The sequence below is a fragment of the Polypterus senegalus genome, chromosome 4 (genome assembly GCF_016835505.1).
Source record: "Polypterus senegalus isolate Bchr_013 chromosome 4, ASM1683550v1, whole genome shotgun sequence".
NCBI classification, from domain to species: domain Eukaryota; kingdom Metazoa; phylum Chordata; class Cladistia; order Polypteriformes; family Polypteridae; genus Polypterus; species Polypterus senegalus.
In genome coordinates, this window is record NC_053157.1 from 148,500,017 (window position 1) to 148,527,272 (window position 27,256).

General features: G+C 36.4%; 1 protein-coding gene across 2 annotated transcripts in view; it reads right to left on the bottom strand.

The window, feature by feature from the left end:
• Positions 1-3,753: 3,753 nt before the first annotated feature.
• The window catches only part of LOC120527715 (wolframin-like), a 32,172-nt gene continuing 8,669 nt past the window's right edge, over positions 3,754-27,256 (bottom strand). For both annotated transcript variants that reach the window (XM_039751453.1, XM_039751454.1), the window contains 7 exons: positions 21,691-21,921; positions 20,785-20,852; positions 19,802-19,946; positions 18,296-18,466; positions 15,691-15,777; positions 14,563-14,723; positions 3,754-12,683 (listed from right to left, as the gene is read on the bottom strand). In XM_039751453.1, the coding sequence (XP_039607387.1) occupies positions 10,863-12,683; positions 14,563-14,723; positions 15,691-15,777; positions 18,296-18,466; positions 19,802-19,946; positions 20,785-20,852; positions 21,691-21,916 (2,679 nt within the window). In that variant the 5' untranslated portion in view covers positions 21,917-21,921 and the 3' untranslated portion in view covers positions 3,754-10,862. The remainder of the gene's footprint in view (positions 12,684-14,562; positions 14,724-15,690; positions 15,778-18,295; positions 18,467-19,801; positions 19,947-20,784; positions 20,853-21,690; positions 21,922-27,256) is intronic.

Sequence of the window (27,256 nt, forward strand, 5' to 3'; positions counted from 1 at the left end):
GAATTTGATTTTTGGCAATTTCAAATAGTATACAGTATAACAGTGAAAGGCATCCTTTTTCGAGTTGCAGCGCACTCCAAAAATTTTCTTTTGCGGCACACCTGAGTGACTGCCCATAAATAAAGTCGTGACGACACAATCTATGGACCATCGTCAATAAAAACAGTTAATTTTACAAGTTTGAGAGACATTTTTATTAATAAAGGAATCAAAGGATAAATCTTAAATTTAATTAATGTGAACGTTGAGATTGTTTTTCAGCACATATGAGATTGATGCGAGGATCAATTTTCGAAAGACAGACGCACATTTCCTTGTTGATCATTTGAAGTCTCTTGCGTTTCTTAGACTTCATTTCTGTAAGTGTTCCGTTTTTCCAACATAAAATATATTTTTTTAAACATTATCTTTTTAATCAACCAAAAGTTCAAAAACACTATCAATTTTAAATATTTTACAAAAGTTTTTGTGGCACTCCTAGAAAATTCCACGGTGCACCGGTTGCCCGACAATGCAGTATAACATCAGTTATCCACAGACTTAAAACAGGTGGGCTAGGAGTCTTCCAGTTGAGGAAGATAAGTCTAAGTGCTAATAGTGAAGTAAAGGCAATTACAGTTTGTTTGTCCTTTTAAACTTTAAGACCATCTGGAAGTACACCAAACACAGCTGTTAATGGGTTAGGAGGGCTTGTGACACACCAAGGCTGTCTGAAAGGCATTTAAAGATTTTTTTGTCCAGAATGATGTTAATTTGTTGCAGGCCCAAAACATATGACCCAGTGAAGCTGGAGCTCAAATGCAATGTTTGCAGGTTGGATCTTGCCCTGAAAACAGTTTGGATAATTTTAAGCAAGACAGATGTGCTTGATAGAAGGTAAGTTGAATAATTAAATGCTTTGCACATATGGAGCTCAAGTGAATTCTCTGCATGGCTGTCTTCCATTCCTTTTCTTCTCCCACTCCATCCATCCATCTCCTTCTTTAAGTTCTCACCAGTCACATATGCGTTTGTTAATAACCTGCTTTGTAAGATGAGACTAACTACTTGTGTACTGGACCCCATCCCCAGCACACTACTTAAATCCTGCCTTCATGCCATAATCTCGACTGTTACAACAATAATAAACTCATCCCTTGACACTGGCTTTGTGCCGCTCACTTTTAAAATCATAACTAATCATAATTAATGTTAAAAAAGTCTGGTCTTGATGCTGACAATCTTAACAATTTCCAGCCTATTTCCCACTTACCTTTCCTGTCAAAAGCTCTTGAGCGTGTTGTAGCTTCCCAGCTCACCAATTACTTAACGTCTAATAATTTGATGGAACCCTTTCAATCTGGTTTCAGGGTGCAGCACAACTGTGAAACTGCTCTGCTACTGGTAACCAATGATCTTCTTATGGCAGCAGACTCTGGACAAACCAGCATATTAATTCTATTAGACCTCCGTGCAGCATTTGACACTCGGGTCAGATATGACATTCTACTGTCCAGAATGGAGAACATGCTGGGTATCTCTGGCACTGCCCCCAGTGGTTCAAGTCCTATCTGACTGATAGGCAAGAGTTTGTTAGTCTTGGCAACAGCAGATCCAGCTCGGCGCCAGTCACACAAGGAGTTCCTCAGGGCTCTGTCCTCAGCCCTCTTCTCTTCTGTATTTATATGCTTCCGCTTGGCCATATTATTCGTAGATTTGGACTGGGTTATCATTTTATGCAGATGATACTCAGCTCTACTTCAATGTTAAAAGTGGAACTTCATCAGAGCTTTCTCGGCTCACAACCTGCCTTAGTGAAATTAAAACCTGGATGGAGCAGAACTCTTTAAAATTAAACTGCAACAAAACTGAACTCCTGCAAATTGGGACTAAAATGCAACTTAATAAAATGAGCTCCTTCCCAGTCAGTCTTGGTGGTGATCTCATCAGACCTGCCTCTACTGCAAAGAATCTTGGTGTCATTTTTGATTCCTCCCTTTCTTACTCCACCCACATAAATCACATTAAAAAACATTCTTATTTTTACCTCCGTAACATATCCCGTGTTCGCTCCTTCCTCTTCTTTTCTAATGCTGAGAAACTTGTCCATGCTTTTATCACATCCTGCTTTGATTATTGTAATTCCCTACTGGCTGGTGCCCCTTCAAATCTTATATCACAGCTCTAGCTTATTCAAAACTCAGCTGCAAGAGTCCTTACTCGAACCAGCAGCAGCGAACACATCACACCCATCCTGCTCCGTCTTCACTAGCTCCCTGTGTCTTACAGAATCAAATATAAAATCCTACTAATAACCTACAAAGCCTTAAATAACCTCGCGCCAAACTACATCAGTGACCTTCTCCATCACTATGTGCCTGCCCACTCACTAAGGTCCTCTGATTCTGGCAATCTTGTTGTACCCCAAAAAGTTTGAGGTAGAATTTTATTGTCTCTGGCTTCTATAAATATTGCTAATAAAAGGGGAACTAACTTAATTGGAATTCTTTTATAAAATTGAGCAGGTTAGCCATCAGGACCTGGTGCTTTCTGATGCTGAAGTGAGTTTATAACATCTAGTAATTCAATTCCTCTGTACTGAGAGTATCTAGCTGTGGTATCCATAATGTATCAAAGAACACATTAGATTGTGTCTTGTATTCTTTAAGGTGAGTAGAATATAAGGACTTAATAGTCTCCAAATGTGTGCATTATATTTTTATGGTCAATGATTTTACCTCCATTTGTGTTGGCGATTACTGATATTGCATTATGAACCTCCTGCTTATGGATTTGTTGAGCTAAGATCTCATTAGCCTTCTCTATCTATACTTATGAAAGGAACTTATAAAAATAGGCAATTGCAATAAAATGGTATATGTAAATTTAAAGGTTATTTATTTATTTATTTATTTTTTTAGCAAGCTAAAATCTAGCAATATATATAACTAAACTGAAGGTGTGTGTGTGTCCTACAGTGGGCTGGCTCCCTGCCCAGTATTTGTTCCTGCCTTGCGCCCTGTGCTGGCTGAGATTGGCTCCAGCAGAGACCCCGTGACCCTGTGCTAGGATATAGTGGGTTGGATAATGACTGACTGACATATGGATTAGCAAGAAGTTTTTACATAAATATTCCGTTCTTACTTCCTCCTTTGGGTATAACAGTTTAAAAACAGTATTTATACCATTTACATCAGGTACCTGGGTGCCATCAGTGATGACATGACATGATGCTAACCACTACTAACACAGAGATAGATAGATAGATAGATAGATAGATAGATAGATAGATAGATAGATAGATAGATAGATAGATAGATAGATAGATAGATAGATAGATAGATAGATAGATAGATAGATAGATAGATAGATAGATAGATAGATAGATAGATAGATAGATAGATAGATAGATAGATAGATAGATAGATAATTCTTTGTGTGTCCCAGCTAGTTACTCGGAAGACTCTTGAAATAACACTTGCTACAACTTAAAAATGTAAATATACTGCCTATAACTACAGGACATGCATTAACTTTTTCAAGTGATCAACTGAATCTTTTCAGAATGTGCAGCTGCACAATTCTTTTAAGCACAGTGTTAATGCCTCAACTTATATAAACAACATTCCATTTAAACGGCACACAGATGTTTGAATAATTGCTTGTCTTTGACTTTTTACTACACATTGTGCTACAAATCATTTTTTGTGGGCTCTCAGAATGTGTGACACCATCAACATAAACAGACATTAAAAAAAACAAGAACAACCCAAAGCTTTTCACTTAAATATTTATTAAACATTGTGATTTAATACAGAATGAAGAACAGGACCATCAACACTGTAAGTCAGGGACAAAAACGCAAGCCAGTAGTACAGAGATACTAGGCCGTGTTGTAAATGAACCAAAGACAATGTACATAATAGGCACTTCAACCATAAAAGTTAGTAATAATTATATAAGGCAGCATTTGACATAAAACATACCTGTATTTCTTAGAAAACTAAAAATTGGCAAACAGATGCACTACAAGCAGAAAAAATTACTTTCAAATCAACTGACAACATTAGTGAGAAAGATGACTATTTGTGTTACCGAATGGTTAGTAGTGCATATGACTGCATAAAGAATTGTTCTGGAAATTATTTTCAATCATATAATAAAAACAGCCTATGAAAAATATATGTTATGTGAAACCAAAATATATGTTCATCAAAACATGTGAACCTAATTTTTTTTTTACGCTCATTATCAGCTGAACAAAGAAAAAAACCCTGAACTGCCACTGTTGAAGTTGTGACATTCTGTACAAAGGCAAACTATTCATTGCAAATGCTGTCAGGCAATACAAGCAAACTCTGCATAAATGGCACCTATCAAGACCTGACAGCAATCATTTCAACAGCACCAGTAACTGTCTTTTTAATGCTATATTGCCCAAATATTACAATAACTTGGGAGATGACGGGTTACTAGTTTGACTAAAATGGTGTTTTTGTTTTACAAAGAGTACAGAGAACAAACAATTTTACAAACTTACCATATTCCAATCTAGCCATTTTTTTGAGGCCAATGTTCTATTGCTTTTATGAAATAATATTAAATACTGTCTTAACCTTCAAATTTAGGTTAGTATTTTGTGGCGATGACAGTAATGGATATAAGGCAGAAGCCAGGTCAACACACAGGCCCCAGTCATGCCTACGGGATATCTTAAAACTGCGTAAGGAAATGATAGCACCTGCAGGAAATGCACACAAACGCAAGGACATGGACCCTCTCTGCATACTTTAATTCAGGGTCTGTGTACACAATTGCAGCACAACATGCTTTATAAGCCAACTTTCTCAATAAAATAACCAAAGCCTTTTATATTTTTAAAACTTGTTAAAAAAAAAAAATCAGTATGTGCAAGAATGTAAATCTTTGGCATACTAAAGAATTTAACTATCGGGTATACCAATAAACTCTCTTGAAAATGCTGCCAGATCAACTGTACATGGGCATGTAAAGCAACCGATTGTCAGGCGCCTCTGCTAATGACATTTGGATTAACTGCATTACAGTCTGTCTACAGGCCTCCTTCATATGTCATATGTTAAAAAGTACTGACAAGCTTTTAATTTATGAATAATATGGATTACCTCAAAAAAAAAAGTTTACATGTAACAAAACATTGTCCATACTAATCACCAGATGTGTGACAAAGCATACTGTATAGCCTAACTTGAATATTACAGCAGAGTTGAAAATACTGGTCCACAGGCCAATTAACATGCAAAGCTTATCAGCAATAAATATGCATTTTCACAAGTTATGAAACGGTTTTGTACATACCCATCACGTTCTGTTCTCTTAAATGAAGAATAAAATAAACAATTCATACATTAATATAAACAAAACATATAGATGGACATTCACTCGACGTAACACAAATGTAGATGGACAGTCTTAACTCTAAAGATGATCAAAACTTTAAAGATTTACTGGACACGGGACTACTGAAGCTTTTCATGTTTAAATTTAGTATTTTGTACAGCTCAGCTGATGCAGTGCTTGATGTATGGCTTTTTAAATATCTCCCAGGATTTTTCAGACTATCTAGTGCTCCTTTGTAAAGCTCAATGCATACAGTATATCATACAGTATGAGGACAATAATGTACATCAAATTAAAGACAAAAACCAACAGCACAGGTACTCCAAGTGAGGTCTGATCAGATTTTGACCCTTTGACACGGAGAGGCACATTACTAGTACATGTCATGGTTACTTCTTTCAAATATTCAACTCCAGATTAGACACTCAAATCTCTAAAAGCAGGAAGCATAAACAAGCAGGTTCCAGTGAACGTGCCCTATATTACCCCTTTTTAATATATCTTAATATTCTCAGACTTGCTTAGTCTACTTTAATGTCATAAGAAGCCCCTGCCATCTTGGTAACATTAAGAGTTAAGTCAGTCTTCAACTTTGGATGGAACACCAGTCCAGTTCTGCCATGAGGTAACTTTTCTGGTGCTCCATTATGATAACATGTCACCTATTAAGGAGAAATCGGAACACAAACAACAAATTGTAAACAAGCTGAAATAAGTAATTCTCTCCGACAAGAGCAAATAATCAATATAATAACAAAAGAGTAAAAATACTCATTGACCCAAGCCAGTATACTGGCTGCACACTTAAGATTGGTACACTACTAAAAAAAATTAAATAAAATAAAATGTAAACTTCAGATATGTTCATCTATAATGCTGCTCTTCAATGCAATGAATGTATCGTTATTACCATCACTATATTTAAGTATGTAAAGCATGGTTGAGAAAAGTACATCTTAAGTACTTATTCCAGTTATTCTCCTACTTTTCAGTTTAACCTTGCATTTGCTTATTGGCATAAAGCATCAAACATGTCAAAATTCCTCTTTAACAGAGGAAAACAATAACAGAGTTTAACCAATAACTAAAAATAAAAAGTAAAACGAGTACAAATCGAAAGTCCCTGTAATATCTGCCTATTAATGGACTCAAAGGCGAGATTATGAAAGAAGCAGAAATGAGATCTAAACAAAGTAAAATATTTGCAAAGGTCTAATGTTTTGGATTTTTGTTTGCCTGTAGATCCATGTAAAATTACATAGAGAACATCTATGTTTTGTATGCCAAAATGTTTAAAACCAGAACCACTGTTTTATTCAAATATAACTCAACAATCTCTCTCTCAAAACCGTGAAGTCTTCCAAACAGCACCAGTTGTGTAGTAAATTGTATTCGATTACATGTCCTCCAGTGAGACTGCAGAGTTTGTGACTTGTTTTAAACTGAATCATTGGGGTTTGGAGTGCCACATATACTTTAGACTGAATATGAGTAATCAAATTCTTATCTCTAAATCAGTACACAAGTATAAAACAAAGTTTTGGACTACTAAAGCAAAACTCACTTCAGAGGAGTGCCACAGTAGAGAGAATTACCAACCATGTAATAAATCCATCCATCCCTCCCTGAACAATCACCCTCCTCACTTTAAAGCAGTCTGCAGTTCCTGGCCAGCAGCACGTCACTGACTGCTCTCAGTTCATTTTCTCGTGTTACACACATTTGAACCTCTGCTTCTGGAATGCAGCAATGCCTACACGGATTTCCTCAAACCAGCCTTTTAAATCGGAGGTTCATTCCCTTTCACTGGATTTGCTGCTTTACTGTCCTCAAAGTTATGCTATCCAATAGGTGTGCTTTATATTTAAATAACAATTCATATATTAAAAAATGAAAGTCTTATATTTTATTTCTGTCATTCTATCACAACACTCAAGGCTCACTTTTGTAAAGAAGAAAACCAGCTAACTAAAACAATTTATATTCAAGTAATAAAGCATTTCCCAGAGCTAGTCTGAATGTTTGGATTCCAAAGGTAATTTAAAAAGCCATAACAGCCCACTTACATGAAGAATGCATTGTTTTGTATGTAAACATGAACTAGTGAAGAAGTCATTTCTGATTTTCATTGTTGCCTGATTGCGATTCCAGGCAGAAATAAGGAAACTGATCCAATTAAAAATGGAACTTAATTCGGCAGTAAAATGGTCTTTGTTGAAAGATCAGATGTAAACAAACTGGTCTCTGTTAAAGTGTAGGCTGCCTTGAGCCGAGTCTCAAACTACTGCTCTGACAAACCCCAGAGTACAATGAACTGAAAAATATATTGCACTCCCATCTCACTGAATATTTAATACATTTCAACAGGTTAAATCACTTATTCTACAAGAAAAAGGCACATTTTCAATAATCTGGGGTTACATCTAGAATATAATGAACTTTAGGTATTATGCCCTTAATGACTTACCACAAACAAATACAACTCAAGAGTCTCCATCACCACACCTATATATGGTGCCAAGCAGCTAAAAATAGTTTTTATTTTCTTTTCCCTAGATTTAAATATTTTAACAAACAATAGTTTTAAACAATAGATTTAGAATGACAACATTTGGTATAAAAATATATCCATGACATTAAGTTTACTAAGGGAATGTTGATCATATATACAAACAAGCCTTTTGAAAGTCAGAAAGAAAGACTTGACTTACAGTACCAAACATCTGCACGCAGCTGAACACAGATGCAAGTATTTGGGTTGTGATGTAGTTCTGATATTTCACAGCTTAATGCTGATTCTCAGTAACTGCCAATCATGCAAGAAAACAGACAGTTGGAAAAAAAAAGCTAAAAACGCAGCCTTGAACCTTTACGTTAGCAAATATATAAAACAAACGAATTTAAAATGCCGATTACCAATTATTCACCACACATAAAGTAAAGGCTTGTGAAACCAGCCAGCAGGAGTGTAGTGTGAATTTTTACATTAAAAATTGCAATAAAAGGATGTACTAAGGCACACTTTAAGCAGACAAGAATGCTCAGGCTTTCAGAAATAAATACCTCCTTTCACAATTGTTACTCTAGAAATGACCATGTTGGAAAAGAAAAGCAAGCCAGAGATCAACCAAAATTCTCACAGAATTTTATGTTTGTTTCTGCTGCTAAGGAAAGTGTTTTTAAAATAAACCTAGCGTTCTCAAACAAGATGTATAATCTATATCAAACTGAAAGAAACCGATGTGACTAGAGTGATGGAAAGCATGGCCCCAAACACTCAAAGTGGAGTTACCAGAGAGAGAAAAACTGGAGACCTTCATCCAAAATAAGTGAGGGGGAAAATAAGAAAACTAAATTCCATAACAGAAGAATGAATAATAAATTAAGAAAAAAAAAAACACTAATAATTAAGTAATTAATATGTAACCTCCCCATATTGATGTACCATAAAAGCTATCAAAAGATAATTGAATAATTGAATCCACATTTTTTCCCCATGCAAAAATACTGCTTTTCACCCGGACACACCTCAGATATCTTGCCACACCAATATGCCACCAGACAACAACAGCCTCTTCCTCCCGGCTCAGAGGTTCCATATTCATCATTATATCAACAAAAAAATCATGCCATTTCTTGGGGCAATGTAGCACCAAAACAGATTATATCTTAAGAAGAGTAGCTACTAGGAGCTCCTTGGTGTATGTAACACTAAATTAATGGTGTGAAGATTTAAACTGTGATACTCCCAAGTCTGCTTCAGAATATCACACTGAACTGAAAATAGTCAGTCGTCCTAATCCTGCTAGGCAGGCATAGATCCCTTGCAAGTGAGTAATGAGTGTAGTGTTACTAGTATCTACTACTCTCCTATTTTGTTTGCACATTGTGGCACCACTTCTTCACTTGCTCCCTCATAGAAGGGGCAAGCATAAATTAAACCTGCTCAGTGCCAGCAGTACCACGCTCCTTCACCTCAATCCCATTACAATTCAATTGGGACAGAATCAAGCAACACCAATGGAGCATACAGGTTTTTACAGCCTTCTGTAAAAAACAAACTGTAGCATCTGTAAGAATACGTCAGTACTGAAAGTGCACAAAACAGTTTTTTTTAAGTTCTCAAAGATGTATCCACATAACAAGGCACTGGACCACTCAAGTCTGGTGGAATAATGGATGCAAGAAAGAGGAAGCAGTTAAAAACTCCCTGGGCAGAATGTGCATAGTCAGTGCAGTGGTCAGCTTCTTCCTCAGCAGCACTGCGACATAAGCGGTTAGCAGACTCGCCCTTCACATATGTATAAAAGCTTACAAAAATCAATTGATGGAGTATTTGAAGAGCTAACCATTTTAACTCCACGTAGGCAAGCAAGGTATTGATATTATGGGTCTTCACATATGGAATATGGACAAAATGTTCTACATGTTAGAAAAGGGAAACAGACTAATTTAAACCATGACCAAAGCAACAGGATTTAATCTGCTTATTTTACTTTTTGCAATATTTTGCCCTAAATTTCTCCCTGTGAAAAGAAAATGACACTGCTCATTTTACTAAATCTCGGTCTCTCACATAAGTTAGCAGGCTTGTCAACTCACCTCAGTCACAAATGCTATTTTCTGCTTTCCGTCAATCAGAAGCCCTCCTGCCCCTATGATATCTAACAAAACAAACGACTAACTTTGTCTAACTTCTCTGCTCTTTTCAGTTCAATTATTATTATTATTATTTAATATTTGATACACTTTCTAATAATTTATTTAAGTTAATCAGACGTTCGGGCATAATCAAGATAGTTAAATATCATGCTGTAATATTTGACTGGCAATAAGATATTCCATCTCTCTCTTGTGAAACACTGATCACTAAGTGCTTCTGGTAACACCAGAGGAACAAAGTGCAGCATTTGCAAAACATTCATTTTGTATTTATTTTAATCAAATGAACAGTATCCATACTGGATTAGTAGGTACAGCCTACTTGTGTAACAGTGGTAAAGAAATTTGTACAAATGATTAGAAAATTAATCTTTTTTTTCTCTTTAATCCTCTCCACTACAGCCCAAGCTTTGATAGCCATTCAGTTGTTTAATGGATAATACTGTGCAATGCAGCATATCAAATGTGATCACTTTGTTTCTTCTTTTCTTTATTAGAAACACAATAAGAGAAAAAAAAACATTCAAGTTTAAAGAGCATTGTTACAGTTAATGTGCTGCACTGAAACCACTTTCTCACCTTGTAATGTGTTAGTGTTACTTCACCTCTAACACCAATTGCAGAACAAGATTTCAACATAGGTTACTTTACCAATACATGCAGTTTGTTTTGCTTACAATAGATTAAAGTGCTTCACAAGTTCTGTATTTTTTTTTTTTTATTGTAGTGCCGAGAGCGTACTAAGAGACACACTCGCACAATAATTGCTGTTCTTTGTTTATAACTTTAGCAGTGTTTTAAAAAACAGAAATCATATTACATACCAGAGTCTCGAGTAAGCATCACTTTGTATTTACAGCAGCAGATAAGAAAGGATCAAAAAAGAAGTCAAAAGCAAATCTGAATGCATGCTGAACTGTATTCCTCCAGTCATACTCTATTTTGAATTGCCTGCCAATGGGTATCAACTTGGACATACAATTCAAGCACCGGATGGCTTTTAGCTCAAACACTGGCCACTTACTTCCTAATCGCCCTTCTAAGATGGTACTAAACTCTACAACGCTTCCTTGCCCCAATGTAAGAAGAACCTTCTTGAATTCATTGCTTGCCTTTAGCACAATATCTTTGGTGGCATCATCTTCTTCTAAAGACTTATTGCCATTTTTGTTACTGAAGGGCATCCCAACATTTATTTCAAATTTGTAACGGTCAAAGCGTTTGAGATGGCATTCGTGTTTTGTAAGGAATTTCAGCTTGCAGAGTTCGTCCTCTTCGATAGTCACATTTTGAGGATCACATAATGGGTAAGCTTCACCATACAAACATCTCATCCAGTCTCCAATGAACAGTGGTAGCAAGTTGATGGCCGACTCTGCACTATTTTCAATCTCGGTTACACGGACATACTTAAACCTGCCTGTCCATGTAACTCTGTGGCCCTCCAGGTGACTGCAGAGAATCTGAGTACGAGCCATATTAGAATCTTTCCATGCGCGAGGACCACACAGGAACCCGTATTGCTGCCATGTCAAAGTGGAGTTATATACTTTCATTCCTTCTGATCTGTACACGTAGATCCAACAGAAAAGCATAATCGCAGAAATCCAAACAAGAATAAGTTTAACAATTGAGCTCCTGGTTAGAGACTTGACCATTTCCACCACAGAAAAGCTGGTTTTTGTCCACCATCGAAAGACAACAGGGATTGCACATAAAACCAACGTTACTACTATCTTAATAAGTTCTAGAGAGATAAACCATTTGATAAATTGAATAACCATCATAACTGCAATTCCGAGCATTAAAATTGGCAGGGCAAACAAAAAAAGAAAATACCCCACTGAGGTCCGAATGAGTCCTATGCTGGTGGAGTTCTGCAACAACACAACAGTAAACTCACACCACATGAAGCACACCATATATGGGACCAAAAAACAATACGTACCTTTGAAGTTTCTTAACTGAGCCATTCGATAGAAAAGATAAAAGAGGTACATATAAAGGATACAAGGGATGCTTAGGTTAAGTACAATAAAATGGCCAACTGGAATAGTCAGAAACGTTTTACCAAAGAAACGAAGTAATGACAAGCTTTCTGGCAAATCCTTCATCATTCCACATAATGCAGAGGCAATTTCGATGAGAAGGGCTCTTCTGGTGTAAGGTTCAGCAGAGGTGCTCATGCTCATATAACTTGCAATAGTGAAAAAAATGGCTATTGTTGCAAGTTCAGAGCATGGTATCCATTCTCTATTAGCAATCGGAAAAGAGAATATCACAAAAAAAACTGAAAGAATAAAATGGATGTACGGTTCCAAATGGTTCCAGCCAAAGTTGGTCTCTGCTTGTTCAACATCAAGAGTAGGTTCAAAGCGCGTCAACAAGTCAGTCAATGTTCTAAAGTTTGCCCAGGCCTTGCTATTCTGGAAAACCTTCAACGTGCAAATCACCATAGAAATGAAAGACAAGTAGAAGATGACCAGTGGAATAACAAAAGCAAAGAAATCAATAGTTAAATTGCTGATGATGAAAAAGAAAATGAGCGCATTAATGTGGTGAGTAGGTATGATGGTACTCAGCCAATGCATTCCAGCTTTAGAAGCTATATCTATAAGGTGCTCCTTGACTTCAATTATGGCATGAAGAGGATACTTCAGAATCTGTATCAGAGAGGGAGAGAAAAACATTCATCTTGTGAATTACTTAGCTGTCATTAGAATTTAGTGTGATCAAATTACAAAGGATGCACATTTTTGTATCTGTATTGTAATTACAAAGACAAACTCAAGAACAAAATTTCAGTGAAAATTAAAGGTAAATCATGTGAACTACAAGAACAACATGCCTTCACTGTACAATGTCAATCAAGAAATTTTTTAATAATAAATGCCAGTTAAAACAGCAACCTGATTGTAACATGAGGGTCGTGTTAATTTTAGGGATAGAAAAATTGATTTTAAATTTTGTAGAATATCTTTAAACAGAAGGTTCCAGAATATACACACATACTGTATACATTTCAATATTTTAATATTATGGGGTAAAAACAACCCCTATAATATAAAAACTAAACACCCCAAAATCAAAAAAAAAAATACTTTGACTGATTTCATTTAAATTTTGTGACATTATTGAAAAAAGAAAAAAAAATAGCCACCTGTGTTTTTTTTTTTTTTTTGTTAATATTTGTCAAAAATTACACTGTAACAAGCAGGCGATTGTAAGTGTCATGTCCTTTTTCTTTTATGGCTGAGCGCTGAAAAGGAATGGCACAGAGAAATGCGGTTGGCGCTTTATGCAGACTAAGGGTGCTAACAGAAGCCTTGCAAGTTGGAACAGTGGGTACATGCAGTGCTTCCTATTCTGTTGGCTTCATCTTACTCATCGCAATGTGGTATAACACATAAAAATTTGAAAACTGCTTCCCTTAGATTGTCAAGCATGCTTATATTCATAAACTTCGAATAACTTTAATGGGGGGGACAGGGTTCTGGGGGAATTGGTGGTAAAATACATGCATACTGAGGAAAACTGGAGTGTTCCCTTGGAGGTCAGGCCATGATGGGTTGCAATGCTCCCATTTGCAAAGCAGAAACAGTACCAGCCCACTTTAAGTGTTGGGTACAATACAAGTCAGGAGCGATGACAGAACAGTTTAAATGTTATTTATTTTCACCTGTTCCTTTCTGTACAACACTTAAAACACTAAGTTAATTGCATGAACCATATAAATGTGCATCCTGTAAACATCACTATGTAATTACTTAAAAAAAAAAACACAATTCAGTGTACACTGCTCTAGATCTAAAAGCGGCAAACCTTTGTAATGGTACAAGATTACAGATCAAAGCTTTACATTCAAATTTGTCAGAAGCTACCAGGATCTGCTGCAGGGTGAAATTATATTTATACAAAAATGTGCATTTCTCCTACTAAACACCAGTTTGAATTCAAAAAGAATACCGTTTCCTTTAAAATAGTGTTTTGCAATGACCATCAACAAAAGCAAGAATTGACCTACAACAGGAATGTTTTACTCATGTGCAACTGCATGTGGCATGTTCAAGAGTAAAAAACAAAAATAAAAGCATTGTAAACAGAAAAGTAGTTGCAGTAGTTACATAATACTTCTGATATACCTGATAACTGACAGCACTTTAAATCGAGGCCTACTGTCTTAGGAAATTTCATGGGCAAACGAATTTCATATATATATATATATATATATATATATAGTATTATTTATACACACACACACACACACACACACACACACAAATTTAAAAGCTCAAAAATCAAAAGCATTTTGAGAGCCAAAATAAAAAAGTGGAAAATTCCATATCTAACCTTGCTTTTTAGGAACAACCAAATCAAAACAAAGCAGAAAAGTGGGAAGAGCACTGGTATAAAATTTTAAACTAAGATGTAGGTGTTTACAACACTTTAGATGTCAACAAAAAATTAATAAATAGACAAAAACATGTAGTATATGGATGATGTAATCTTCATTGAAAAATACAGTAAAATAAAACTATGAACCTTTTGATTTAGCGGCAGATCTTCTGGACTCTTCCCCTGTAGATTATCATCATCATCGTCATCGTCATCATCATCATTCATCAGAAGGCTAGTTGGAATAATGCCTTTTGCATATTTTTTGGTTATCTCAACAAAGTCATCAAGAGCTACAAATTTACTTGCTGAAACAGGAATATAGAAACAAAATGACAAATATCAGCTTTGTGATTTTATGAATTAAATATACACTGTAAAGAAGATGAGAGATTTATATTATTTGTGGTTATCTGCTGTGATGGACAGCCGGGTCTCATGCCCGGCAGGGATGCTCCTGCTGCTTATGTTCCGGGGGAGCCACTATGGACAATCCAATACCTCCCCCAGGACGCTTGGTGGCAGTCTCCCTGGCCGACAGCGATTCCCCAACCACCCACAGGGCTCCATGGGAGATGGATTCCTCCACAGCTTGGTTGGGGCCCGGGGTGGCCGCTAGGGGGGGGGGCTATCTGCTTCCAACAGCCCGGCTGGACAAGTAATCAGCCCCACCCGGAAGTGCAATCAGGACCAGGTGGTCAGTCACCTGGAATGCTTCTGGGTGGGTAATAAAAAGGGCCAGCCACCACCACTCAAGGAGCCAGAGTTGGGAGGAAGGAGACGAAGCTTGGGAAGGAGTGGTGGTAGAAGAAGAAGAAAAGTGTTTTGTGCTATTGTGTTTGTGCTTTGGGACTGTGTTTGGGCTGTGTGGCACGGGGAAGACGTGTCCCACAGCTGAAGAGAAAAAATAAAGTCTGTTTTTATACGTGCCTCCGTGTCCATCTGTGTCGGGTCAGGTGCCTATATAGCGCCTTTGTTACACTGCAAAATAAGGGTTCCTTGGAAACAGTTTTCAGAAGAAGTATGAAAAATATTTCTTAAACATGAATATCAAATACACAACTGATGACTGAGTATTTAAGCGTGAACTAGCAAAACTGCAGAAAAAAGCTTAAAAAAATATGAGAGAAAGACAAGCACAAATTTAGAAATAACGTAAAAATCAAATGACAATTAATGTACTACATTGCACTTCTAAAAGTGATGATCCAAAAATATTATTTAAAAAAAAAAAAAAGAAAGAAAAATTAGCTAGGAAAAAAATCTCAGCCTTACATTCACTACTAACAAGACGCTCCAGCATTCTCCTCTCCTTCTGAACTTTTGCTGGGACAGGACCAGGTTTGGATTCATTTCTGTTATCTACACAAAATAAGATTTTTAGTGTTAAAATTACATTTTTTTCTTGCATCTAATACCTTTAATATATTAAAAGACCACATATAAAAAGAAGGCTAAAAAAATAATAAAAATGTTTAAATATTTAGCCGATATTAAGATGGAAACCATTTAGAGCAGTGTTTCTCAAACTCGGTCCTGGGGACCCCCTGTGGGTGCAGGTTTTTGTTCCAACCAGCTTCTGTTTTTAATTGAACTCCTGGGCTAATTAAGCGAACTGATATTTCCCATGTTCTGTGTTTAGGGAACAATATAGAAATTAGAAAACTAAGTTAAAAAAAAAAAAAAAATTAAAATGTACCAAGCAGTTATATAGGAATAATGTATTTTTTTTCTTTTTAATAGTATTTTCATCTTGATTTTCATTCTACTTTTCTAGGTGTTCTAATTGTTTAACTACTCCATTATTTACTAATTAGTGGGCCTGACACTAAAGTAGTTGCAGCCTTTGATTATTCAGTGTTGTTTGCCAGTGTGTCTGCTCTGCTCATTTTTCATTGCCATTATTAAGATTCAATGAAGGGAGAAAAACTGCACAGAGAAAGGGCAAAATATAATGAAATCAACAAAAGAAAGTTATGCATTTAAATCTATAGCAATAGCAGAAATATTTATAAATGTCTTAAAAATATTAAAAATCATGCTGCTATGCTTTTCTGAATGTCGAATAAAAGAAAAAAAAATACCAGCTAATTAAATGAGCTCAGTGTTACCAGGTGTTGTCACTGATTAGGAATCTGGTTGGAACAAAAACCAGCAGCCACATGGGGTCCCCAGGACCGAGTTTGAGAAACACTGATTTAGAGAGTTCCTAAACTGTTGGCACTTAAAGCCAATGTCACATTGTACAACTTTTTGTTGTGGTGTATGTCAGATTTGCCAATCTCAGTCACTGTACCATGTCAAATTACACAAATTAAAATTGCAGAATTTACCAACTGTACTGGAAGGACAACACTCAGTCATACTCGCCCCTTTTTTTTGACAGCCAAGGCATTGTATAAAGGGTTAATAGCGGCAGTACTTTCACCTGCGGCCTTGGTCCTTTTTTTCAATTAAACATCAGATCGACAACTTTCTATTTTGATTAAGAGGTTCAAAAGATGCATGTTCTACAATTCCTCGTCGCTACAATCAATGTATTGTACTTCCAATTAAATGCTCATTGATTCTTAACAATTGCACACAAACAAGCTGTCCCTTTGATTATTAGCCAGCTGCAGACTAGTTAGTCTCAGTCGTTGGTTATGTCACATTAGACAATCAGCTTCAGAGGAATGCACCACCAACTGCCTCGGATTGGCTAAGATTATTTAAAGGAAGGATACAACTGAAATTCAAAGGAAAAGTTGTCTAATGTGACATGGCCTTAAGAGATCACCTCCTTCCCCAGCCCCCTCAAATTCAAGGTAAACTACAGAGAAAACAGGATTTCAGCACAGCTTCCTCATCAAATTGCATTATCAATACTATACGTCAAAACTACACACCCAAATCAAGTATTAGAAATAACAAAGCAAACTCCAGCTGACCATGTAAATGGGAAACGGTTATTAGGCATCCTGATAACAAACAGAACAACAAATGCTGTACATCTGAAATCCCAGCTCCCAACATTTAAGCATCAACCAGCAACATTAGCATAAAACATGAAATAATTAGTGGAGTTTTCCAGTGATTGGTATAATTTTCAAAAAAAGACACCAAAAATGAAAATTTTACATTTTGAGCTGCTATAATCAAACATTAAGTTCAAAATTCAGTGTAAACATTTACGTTCCTAATTCTTTATACAAACGTTTACCAAATTTCTTAGAATTTAACATCCCTACTTTGGAGTTTCGTAATTTTCATGTTACTGGAATAACAACCTGCGATGGGTTGGTGCCCTGCCCAAGATTTGTTCCTGCCTTGCGCCCTGAGTTGGCTGGGATTGGCTCCAGCAGACCCCCGTGACCCTGTGTTAGGATATAGCGGTTTGGATAATGGATGGATGGATGGAATAACAACAAGATCATTGTAAAGACTTTGCTTGAAATTTGTATTTGTAGGGATTCAGTTTTAATAAAGCAATAGCCGCCATAATAGTAATAATCTTCATAAGAAGAAGTAAAAAAATCAACAAAATAACAACCACCATCTCAAAAGTACAAACAACTTCTAGTGGTGACAAGGCCTGCCAGCTTAGAGGATTTAATGAGCTTTGCTGACAGGAGAAGGAGCTCCTGGTAGGGTCAACCAAGTTGGGCAGGTATTTAGTGATGGAATTACCAGCACACACATTATGCACAACATCACAAAAGGAAGAATCAAAAGAATCGCTCAAATATATTCATTTGGGAAAAACAATTTGTACTGGCCAGATAACATACTATTTATAAAAAGTATTCAAAGAATTAACATAATTTCCATACTTGACCTGTTCATAAGATGAGCGAACTCAAAAAGTACAACTGCTCAATCTACCGTAATATACACATACCATCCGCACTGACTTGTCCTACATTTTCAAGCAGCTCAGATACAGCAACTTTTTTCTTTCTCTTGGGGTTTAATCGCCAATACATAACTAGTGCTGCTTTCCTCACAGTACGTTCAAATTCTGACTCTGAACATAGTTTCTTCACCTCCTCTTCGTTCTCTGAAGTAATCCCTATGATTAATGATATAAAAAAGAAACATAGTTAAGATGCATAGTAAAAAGAAATACATAATGGAGACATTAGGGAAGATTAATAAAGTTTAGTGTGTTATTGTTGTCTGTGTATTTAAGAAGTTCTGCACAATGCTTATGAAATATTATAAATTCATAAGCAATATACATATTATTTCTGATATTATTGTTATCATAAGGTTATAGTGCTCGGTTTTCCTGTTTATTATGCTTTGCTTATCACTGTTTTAATTTTTGTGTAATATTAATATATGAAAAATTATTTACTGGGCTCTACCAGAAGAAAGCCAAGAAAGTTGTTTGTTTTCTATGGGTGGCAAAACTCCTGGTTAGACACTGACTGGATTACTTCCTAGAACATATTATTCTAAAGTTACAAAATACCACAACCTCACATTTTGAGACCCCACCACTTTTGGACCCTGGACATGCTAAAGCATCACGGTAGCTGATCTGCTTAACCTGAGGGCTTAGGAATTGCTGCTCTCCTTAACCTTCCACACTCAAAATTTCTGCACACTCCTACAACATCTTTGAGGGCAGCTGAAGCATAGACCACTCCTCAGCTGGGTCTCCTGAAGCAGACTCACTAAAGAATTCACAGCCAGGCTAAGTATAATTTTATTATTATTTGCGTTGCAATTGATTTGAGTTATTGTTGTTGTTACCATTCTGGCTTTGAGGCAGCACAGTACATGGAAAGACCTTTCCACAGTACAGTTCCCAGCACTGAACCTAATTCATGCATGGTGCTCAGATTTCTGTTGTAAGTAATCAAGTGACATGTGAAACTGACCAAATAACACCTCCAAATAATAGTAATTAAAATTAACAATACTGAATTTGTATACTATATTTAGTAGTTAAGTTGGGAAAAATAATTTGATGATTGTTTAATGTCAAAAAAAGATGTGTTTTTGATAAATACTTTAGCATAAATATACTTTTTTGTCATTGTATAGTAATGTCCTAATACTGTTACAATTTTTTTTAATCATCTACTTGGTATGATTGGAAAATAATGACTTTCATGTTTTGGTGTTGGGTTTAGCTGGTCTTAATTTCATAGCACTGTAGACCTTTACAGGTTTTAGGTCCATAGACTGTACACAGTCTGCTTTGAAACAGGAGACTCTGCATGCCCTGAGGTACACCATGTCATGGCACAGCAGAATTTTCTTTTCAAATTGTAAATGCTGCTACTGAACAAATGAATCTGACAAAAACTAAACAGTGATATTTTCCCAGCAGTATAAATACTAGTTGAACAAGACATTTACTCTCTTTATTACTTCTGTGGAAAGCAAAAAATACCTTTCCTCTCGGTCAAACACTTTCTAAGCAATTTTACAGCCTCTCTTCGTCCTTGCTTTGCTGCCAACAGCAGCCAACTCACAGCATTACAGTTGTTCAGCTCTTCATCTTGTTCTTCCGCTATCTTTAAATAATACTTTCCCATCTGTAAAAAAATACAAGCAAGAAATGAAATGACTTGCAATAATCAAACAATTCCTTGCTAGCAAATTATGAGTCATTCATTGAAACTTGGCAACAGCAACACTTCATTAATAATGTTTCATATTTGACTTTATATTCATAACAAATATTCATACACCACTGATCCAGACCACTCACATGGGGTATGAGGCATGTACAAGGTCCGCAATTACGATCAGCTTCTTTCACTACAAACAAAGTCAGGTTGTAGTGTTAATTTTATTCATGTTTTTCCCCGTGCATGATAGATCAGGGTACTGTAATCAAACTCTCTAATTTTTAAGCTTCTCAGGCAACATGTCACTACTCCTCCTTTTTACTTTCCAAACACAAAAATAACAATACACATTAAATAATATTAGAGCTCATTTCATTGTACACCAAAATGATATTTTTCCCCAAATCATGTTCAATTCTGAATCATTTTCTTAACCCAATATATGCTTTCCCCAAATTTAGGACCATATCTCTTTTTAACAACTTACATCCATATTTAAAAGGCACTTTTCATTGAATCTCTATGCCTTCTCCCTCATTGCACAAAAGCCCTTCCATCTCTCCCTGGCAGTTTTAAATTCACACTTCTCAATCTCTCTCTCTCTTTCCCACCCCTTGCACCTCCTTTTCTTTTCCTCCTTTCGGGTCAGTTACATTTCTGTTAAAATGCCACTTTTGGAAGTCTTTATGTGTGATGTAGACTACAAGCCACAATATCCTTTTACTAGCTATACTATATACAACATTATTTCCTACATCATTTAATTATCTTCCTTTCTTCATATACTTAATATAAAACTTACTGTGAGCTGGGCATCCATATTTCCAGCTTTGGCCTTTAGTTCCTGTTCTGCAAAGTTAATTTCTTGCTCTGAAAAACAAAAGTAAAGATCACCATTAAATTAGCATAGTCGTCCTGAATCGGCGCATGAATTAGTAGTATAGAGTGGATTAAAACTTACTTTGGCTGCAAAACTGATGAAATTTACAAACATACAGTGCCCTGCAAAAGTATTTAGTCCCTTGAACAGTTTTCTAATTTTACTGAATAACAAATCCTGCAATGAAATTTCATTCTCCGTTGTATTTTTGTATACATTGAACAACCTCAAACTTAACTGAACGTTTCAAGCAAGACTCCTTCCAAATTTCTGCCATTTTTCACCTCTGCATTCATTTCACCGAGGTCCTTTGTCACTTTTCAGCTCCCAGTCTTATACAGCCTTTGTATTAATGCTTGTTAGTGAAACATCCATTAAGCCATATATTAATGGGCGTTAGGTATGTGCCATTTTTGATAGAAAGATATTGCTTGAAAGGCTACCAGGGCACAGTTCTAAATAACAAAATTCAGCATGTTGTTGTACCCTGGGACTGCCTCATATGAAAGAGATACTGTCTCTTTAATGAATGATAGGAATTGTTTTTCCTCAATGGCTATTACTGAGCTTTCTCCTCGTGTCATTATTCCAGTCACCTGAACAGGCATAAGCTAACTAATTTCAAGCCAGCAAAGACTTTGCATTACAAATATTTATTTTCCTAAGAAAGGTCAAAGGGATGTAAATACTTTTCACACTTATACTCTGGGAGATTTTCTCAGAAGAGATGGGGATTACGTTGAAGGAGATACACCAAAGAAGGAGGAAGCAGGGCTATAAGGTAAGTAGGCAAGTGCACATTTTCCACATCTAATAGGATGAACTTACCTTTAGCTTCAGGAACTTCTCCAGCATCTGGAACATTTGTGTTGTCTGAAGGTTCAAACTGCATGTCATTTGAGGCAGAGGAGTTTCCTTTCATTTTTTCCTCCTGCATGGCAGCCCTTGCTACAGATGCAAAACCACTAAAAGCATTCAACTGAGATCGACCCAGCTGCGTCGGAGGCTTGCTGGATGAAGGCTGATTGTCAGTGGATGGAAGATCAGTGTCCATTTTTGCTGTAATAAAAAAAAAAACTAAATAATTAGGAATGTAGTAACTTGGTTTGGCTACAAATGTTATAATGCAGAGAGATCTTCAGCACAATATTCACTAGGAACTGCACACTGGCTGGGGAACAAGCCAGAATCAACACTTAGGTCCCACATTTCACCTGCTGGCTTCAGGGGAAGTAGGCCCCCAAAATGGAAAACTGGCCAATAAACTATCAGTTCCAAAATATTTTAACACATGCCCATACAAGAAGAGGGTCACTGTAAACCTCTGGCTGTATAATAAAGGGCAGACAAAGGATGATTGATTATAAAGAAGAAACGATTTATTTTACAAAATTCTCAGATTTTCCAATATGCTCAAACAAGCACAAAAAGCACAAAATGGATATGCCCAAAGGCAATACTAAAGCAAAGAAACTTCCAATACAGAATCCACAAAACAAAGTAGAGGTCAGAAATCCAGAAAACAATAAATCATAGCACACAAAAGAGCTCACCACACCAAGAACAGACAACGCAACTTATTGCACCTGTAGGTCTCCTGGGCCTTTATAGGCTGAGAGCAGTTTAAATATGGAGGTGGACAGGTGGCCCTGTCTCTTGGGGAACCACCCAAAAAGGGGAACTTGTGACAATACATAGAAACTAAACCGTATACAAATCTATATATATATATATATATATCTATAGTATATCTATATATATCTATCTATATCTATATCTATATATATCTATCTATATCTATATCTATATCTATCTATATCTATCTATATCTATATATATCTATACTAATAAAAGGCAAAGCCCTCACTCACTCACTCACTCACTCACTGACTCACTGACTCACTGACTCATCACTAATTCTCCAACTTCCCGTGTGGGTGGAAGGCTGAAATTTGGCAGGTTCATTCCTTACAGCTTCCTTACAAAAGTTGGGCAGGTTTTATATCGAAATTCTACGCGTAATGGTCATAACTGGAAGCTGTTTTCTCCATTTACTGTAATGGAGATGAGCTTGAACGCTGTGGGGGCGGAGTTTCGTGTGACATCATCACGCCTCCCACGTAATCACGCAGTACATAGAAAACCAGGAAGACCTCCAATAAGCGCTGAAGAAAACATGCATTATATAATTGAGAAGGCAGCTAAACAATAAGAAGCGAAGCGAGTGACATATACAACCATATTCATGAGTTCTGCTACTTCGGAAACAAAGCACGATGTAAACCTACACTTTAAATTAAGTTCATAGACAGGCTGCCGCTGGCGTTTGTAATTTAGTGCCTGCCCATATAAGGCCGTCCGTCAGCGGCAATCCAATAGCAAACCTCCACTAAATATTCACGGGTGAAGGACTGTGTTTATGGAGAGGAAGATGAGATGGTCAGGGTGGTGTTTGACACAAACTCAGCGAAACTGCAAGAGAAAGTTTTAAGTGCCAGGACTAAGGTAACATTAAATACAGCCATGGACATAGCACGAGATGGCACCAGCACAGCTGGGAACCTTCGATGCATGTACACCGAGCGGCTCACGTGAACTGACGCAGTGCACAGATAAAAGCAACAGTTCCAAAGAGCTGAACAAAACGAATTACACAATTGAAAAGGCAGCAAAAATATGAAGCGCCTGATAAGCATATTCATAAATCCAGCTACTGCGGAAACAAAGCACACGGTGGAAAAAGTCAATGTCCCGCTAAAGGAAGACAGTGTAAAAAAACCCGTGCATGCAGTGTGTCAGGTCTCAGATAAAGAAGAAGACGAGCTGTTTATTGATGCAGTAAGAAACGAATCGATGAAAGAAACCTGTCATCTTTACAACGATTGACAAACACGGAATGTAACTTGAACACAACACATCCTACAAATACGAACCTGATTGAAAGAAATAATGATAATCAAATCCTTGATGACAGCAACACTCAGTAACACTCACAAAACAAATACTGTATATTGACAGTCATGTTACGTTATTTTTAAAATGTTCCCTTTTCTTTTCTAGCTTTTTAACACACTACTTCTCGCTGCGATACGCTGGTATATATATATGTATATATATATTCCGATCTACATACTCGAATAATGGATACTTTATTCGCCATCAATGATTGTTTTGGTAAAGCCATACTCAGTGTATTCATTAGATGAACGGTAAAAAGTAAGAGCGAGGGAGGATGCAGGCTGTAGTCTTGGCGTCAACTCTATCTGAATTGCGATCACATTTCAAAAAATATATCTTTTCAAGTTCTATTTAGTCCATATTGTCAAACTCAAGGGCCACGGGCCACATCCGCCCGGCGTAATTATATCCGCCCGAGATCATTTTATATACTGTATTATTGTTATTAATGGCCCAGGTATATGAAGCGCTGGTAACACAATAAACTACAGATCCCATAATGCAGCGCTTCAGCTGCCTTGCCGAACACTTACGCGTTAATCAAGTCTAGCTTATGATGCTGCAAGTTATTGCGAAGCTAGCTCACACGATGCTGGAGAGAAAAGTTCATTCTGAAAATAGAGCCTTTAAAAACCGATGGGAGGCTGAGTATATGTTTACTGAACCCGTGTGTCTCATTTGTGGAGCTAATGTGGCTGTAATTACAGAATTTAATCTAAGACGGCACTATGAGACAAAACATCAGGGTAACCTGAATGCAATGCAGAAGATACAGAAAGCAGAATAATTAAATAAGAATCTGACACTTCAGCGGACGTTTTACCCGTGCACAATCACAAAGTGATTTCAAGTGAAGCTGCTTTTATGGGAGACACAAATGCACCAGTGCAATTTGCCCCACTTTCCCTGTTGCCAAGTAATGTTAAACCAAGTCGTCACTACGGTGTTCCCAAATCCGCACTTTGCTGATAAACTGAGCACACTGAGTTTGCACGGCGCTTTGGTGACTTTGAAGAACAAAAAAAGTCCGTCTACATGCGGCTCGAACCTTGTGCATGTTTGGTAGCACATATCTGTGTGAGAAGCTCTTCTCAGTGATAAAGACTAACAAAACAGCACACAGGAGTCGCCTCACTGATGAGCACCTGCAATCCATCCTGAGAATCTCCACAACACAGAACCTCACACCAAACAAAACGAACTTGTGCCAAAAAGATGCCAGGCGTCCAGCTCTAAAATGACATATGAGCAAAGACAACTGAATGATTTGATTTGTTATTGCTGAAAGGAACACATTTTATTTATATTTCCAGGTTTTGTTATGCAGCATGTTCATATTTGAATTTGTATAATTTTGACAGGATATATTTTTATGGAGAGCAAAATCTTTTGGGATATTTAAAATCTAAGTTTATTTTTATATAAAATTACATAAGAGTAAAGAAATTTGAATGTTTGTTCTTTTAATGTTTACTTTATTTCTAACTTGTATAATTTAGACAGGATATATTTTTATGGAGAGCAAAATATTATAAGTTGTTTAAGGTTTGAGTTGATTTATTCAGGAATAATATTCCTGTCTGTTTTACCATTCCTACCAAAGATATTTCTGTCGACTAAATAAAAATTCCTTCTATTTAAAATTTAAATAGAACTTGAACAAATACAATAGTTCATAATATCCACACAGACTTGCACGTAAGAGCGGGAGTCATCCGTTTTAACAAGCAGCGTATTGCACTGATACGAAATAGCTGTGTGTGTATATATGTAGATATGTATGTATATATATGTTTATATGTGTGTGTTGTATGTATATATATATATGTATTTGTGTGTATGTATGTATGTGTGTATGTATATGTATGTGTATATATGTAGATATATATATATATATATATATATATATATATATATATATATATATATATATATATATATATATGACAACAACACTCATCACTCACAACAGTGACAAAACAATTACATTGACAATCATGTTACGTTATTTTCAAAATGTTTCCTTTTCTTTTCATTGCTTCTTTAACACACTACTTCTCTCATGCTGGTATTTTGCTAGTATAGATATATATATAGATATATATATATAGATATATAGATATATATATATAGATATATATATATAGATATATCTATATATAGATATATCTATATCTATATATATATATATATATACACATACATTCATACATACATACATACATACACACACAGTAGAGTCTCGCTTATCCTACCTTTGTTAATCCAAGATTTCGGATTATCCGACGTCCCACCCCAAAAAAAAAGAAAATGCATCAATCGGCAACAAGAACTGCAAGTTGCGAGCGTGAGCGTAGTCTATTTTTTGTTGCTCCAGACTCTACCACAGCTAATTACAGTGGAAACTCGGTTTGCGAGCATAATTCATTCTGGAAATGTGCTCGCAGTCCAAAGTACTCGTACAGTATATCAATGCTAATTTCCCCATAAGAAATAATGGAAACTCAAATGATTCGTTCCACAACCCAAAACTATTCATAGAAAAATTATTAATACATAATATAAAGTAAAAATAAATAAAGCAAATTAACCTGCACTTTACCTTTGAAAAGAATCATGGCTGGTGTGAGTGTTTCTAAACTCTTTTGGGATTTCACCCAACAGGACGATACGCGGAAGAACGTCCCGATGCAACCCTAGGCTCCCAGTACTGTAGCAGTTCGCCATAAAGGCCAATCCAAAAAGATCGCGGACATGCTATAAGCGCCTGCCATCGATGGGTATACAAGGAACATTATAAATGCGCAGGGCAAAGTGTTACTTTCCCCCCGACCCTGCCTGACTGCTGTGTCTGTGTATAGGAGAATGGCAGATCCCACTAAAATAAATAACCGCGCTGTTGCTGTTTCAAGCTTAATAAAGCTGGTGTTGCTAAAAGTACTGAGACTCAGCTTCGACGGGGACTTGCACATCACAGCACAAACACACACACACGCAGTCACAATGCTGTAGTAAACAGTATAAGCTCGTACGGATGTTGACTATATGAGTGACAGAGTTAAGGCTCTAGAAACATCAATTAATTACATTGAGCAACAAGAAGAAGCTACAGGAATCAACATAATGATGCTGCAAAGATGGCGAGACTTGACAGCGAAGAAACGGCACTCGTTAGGAAAGCAGACTACGACCAAAAATGTCTTTAAATTATCACAGGACTGAACATTTTAAGTACAGTACATACTATATTTAATTCCAGACAATTCTGTAACTGTAAGTTAATTTTTTCAGTTAATTTATTCTGTTTTGTTGTAAAACATGATTATTAGGTTCATAATGTGTAAAATTATAACATAGTTTGACGTTTAATAGGCTTTTTCTTAACACCTGCCATTATCCAACATTTTTGCTTATCCGATGTTGTGCTGGCCCATTT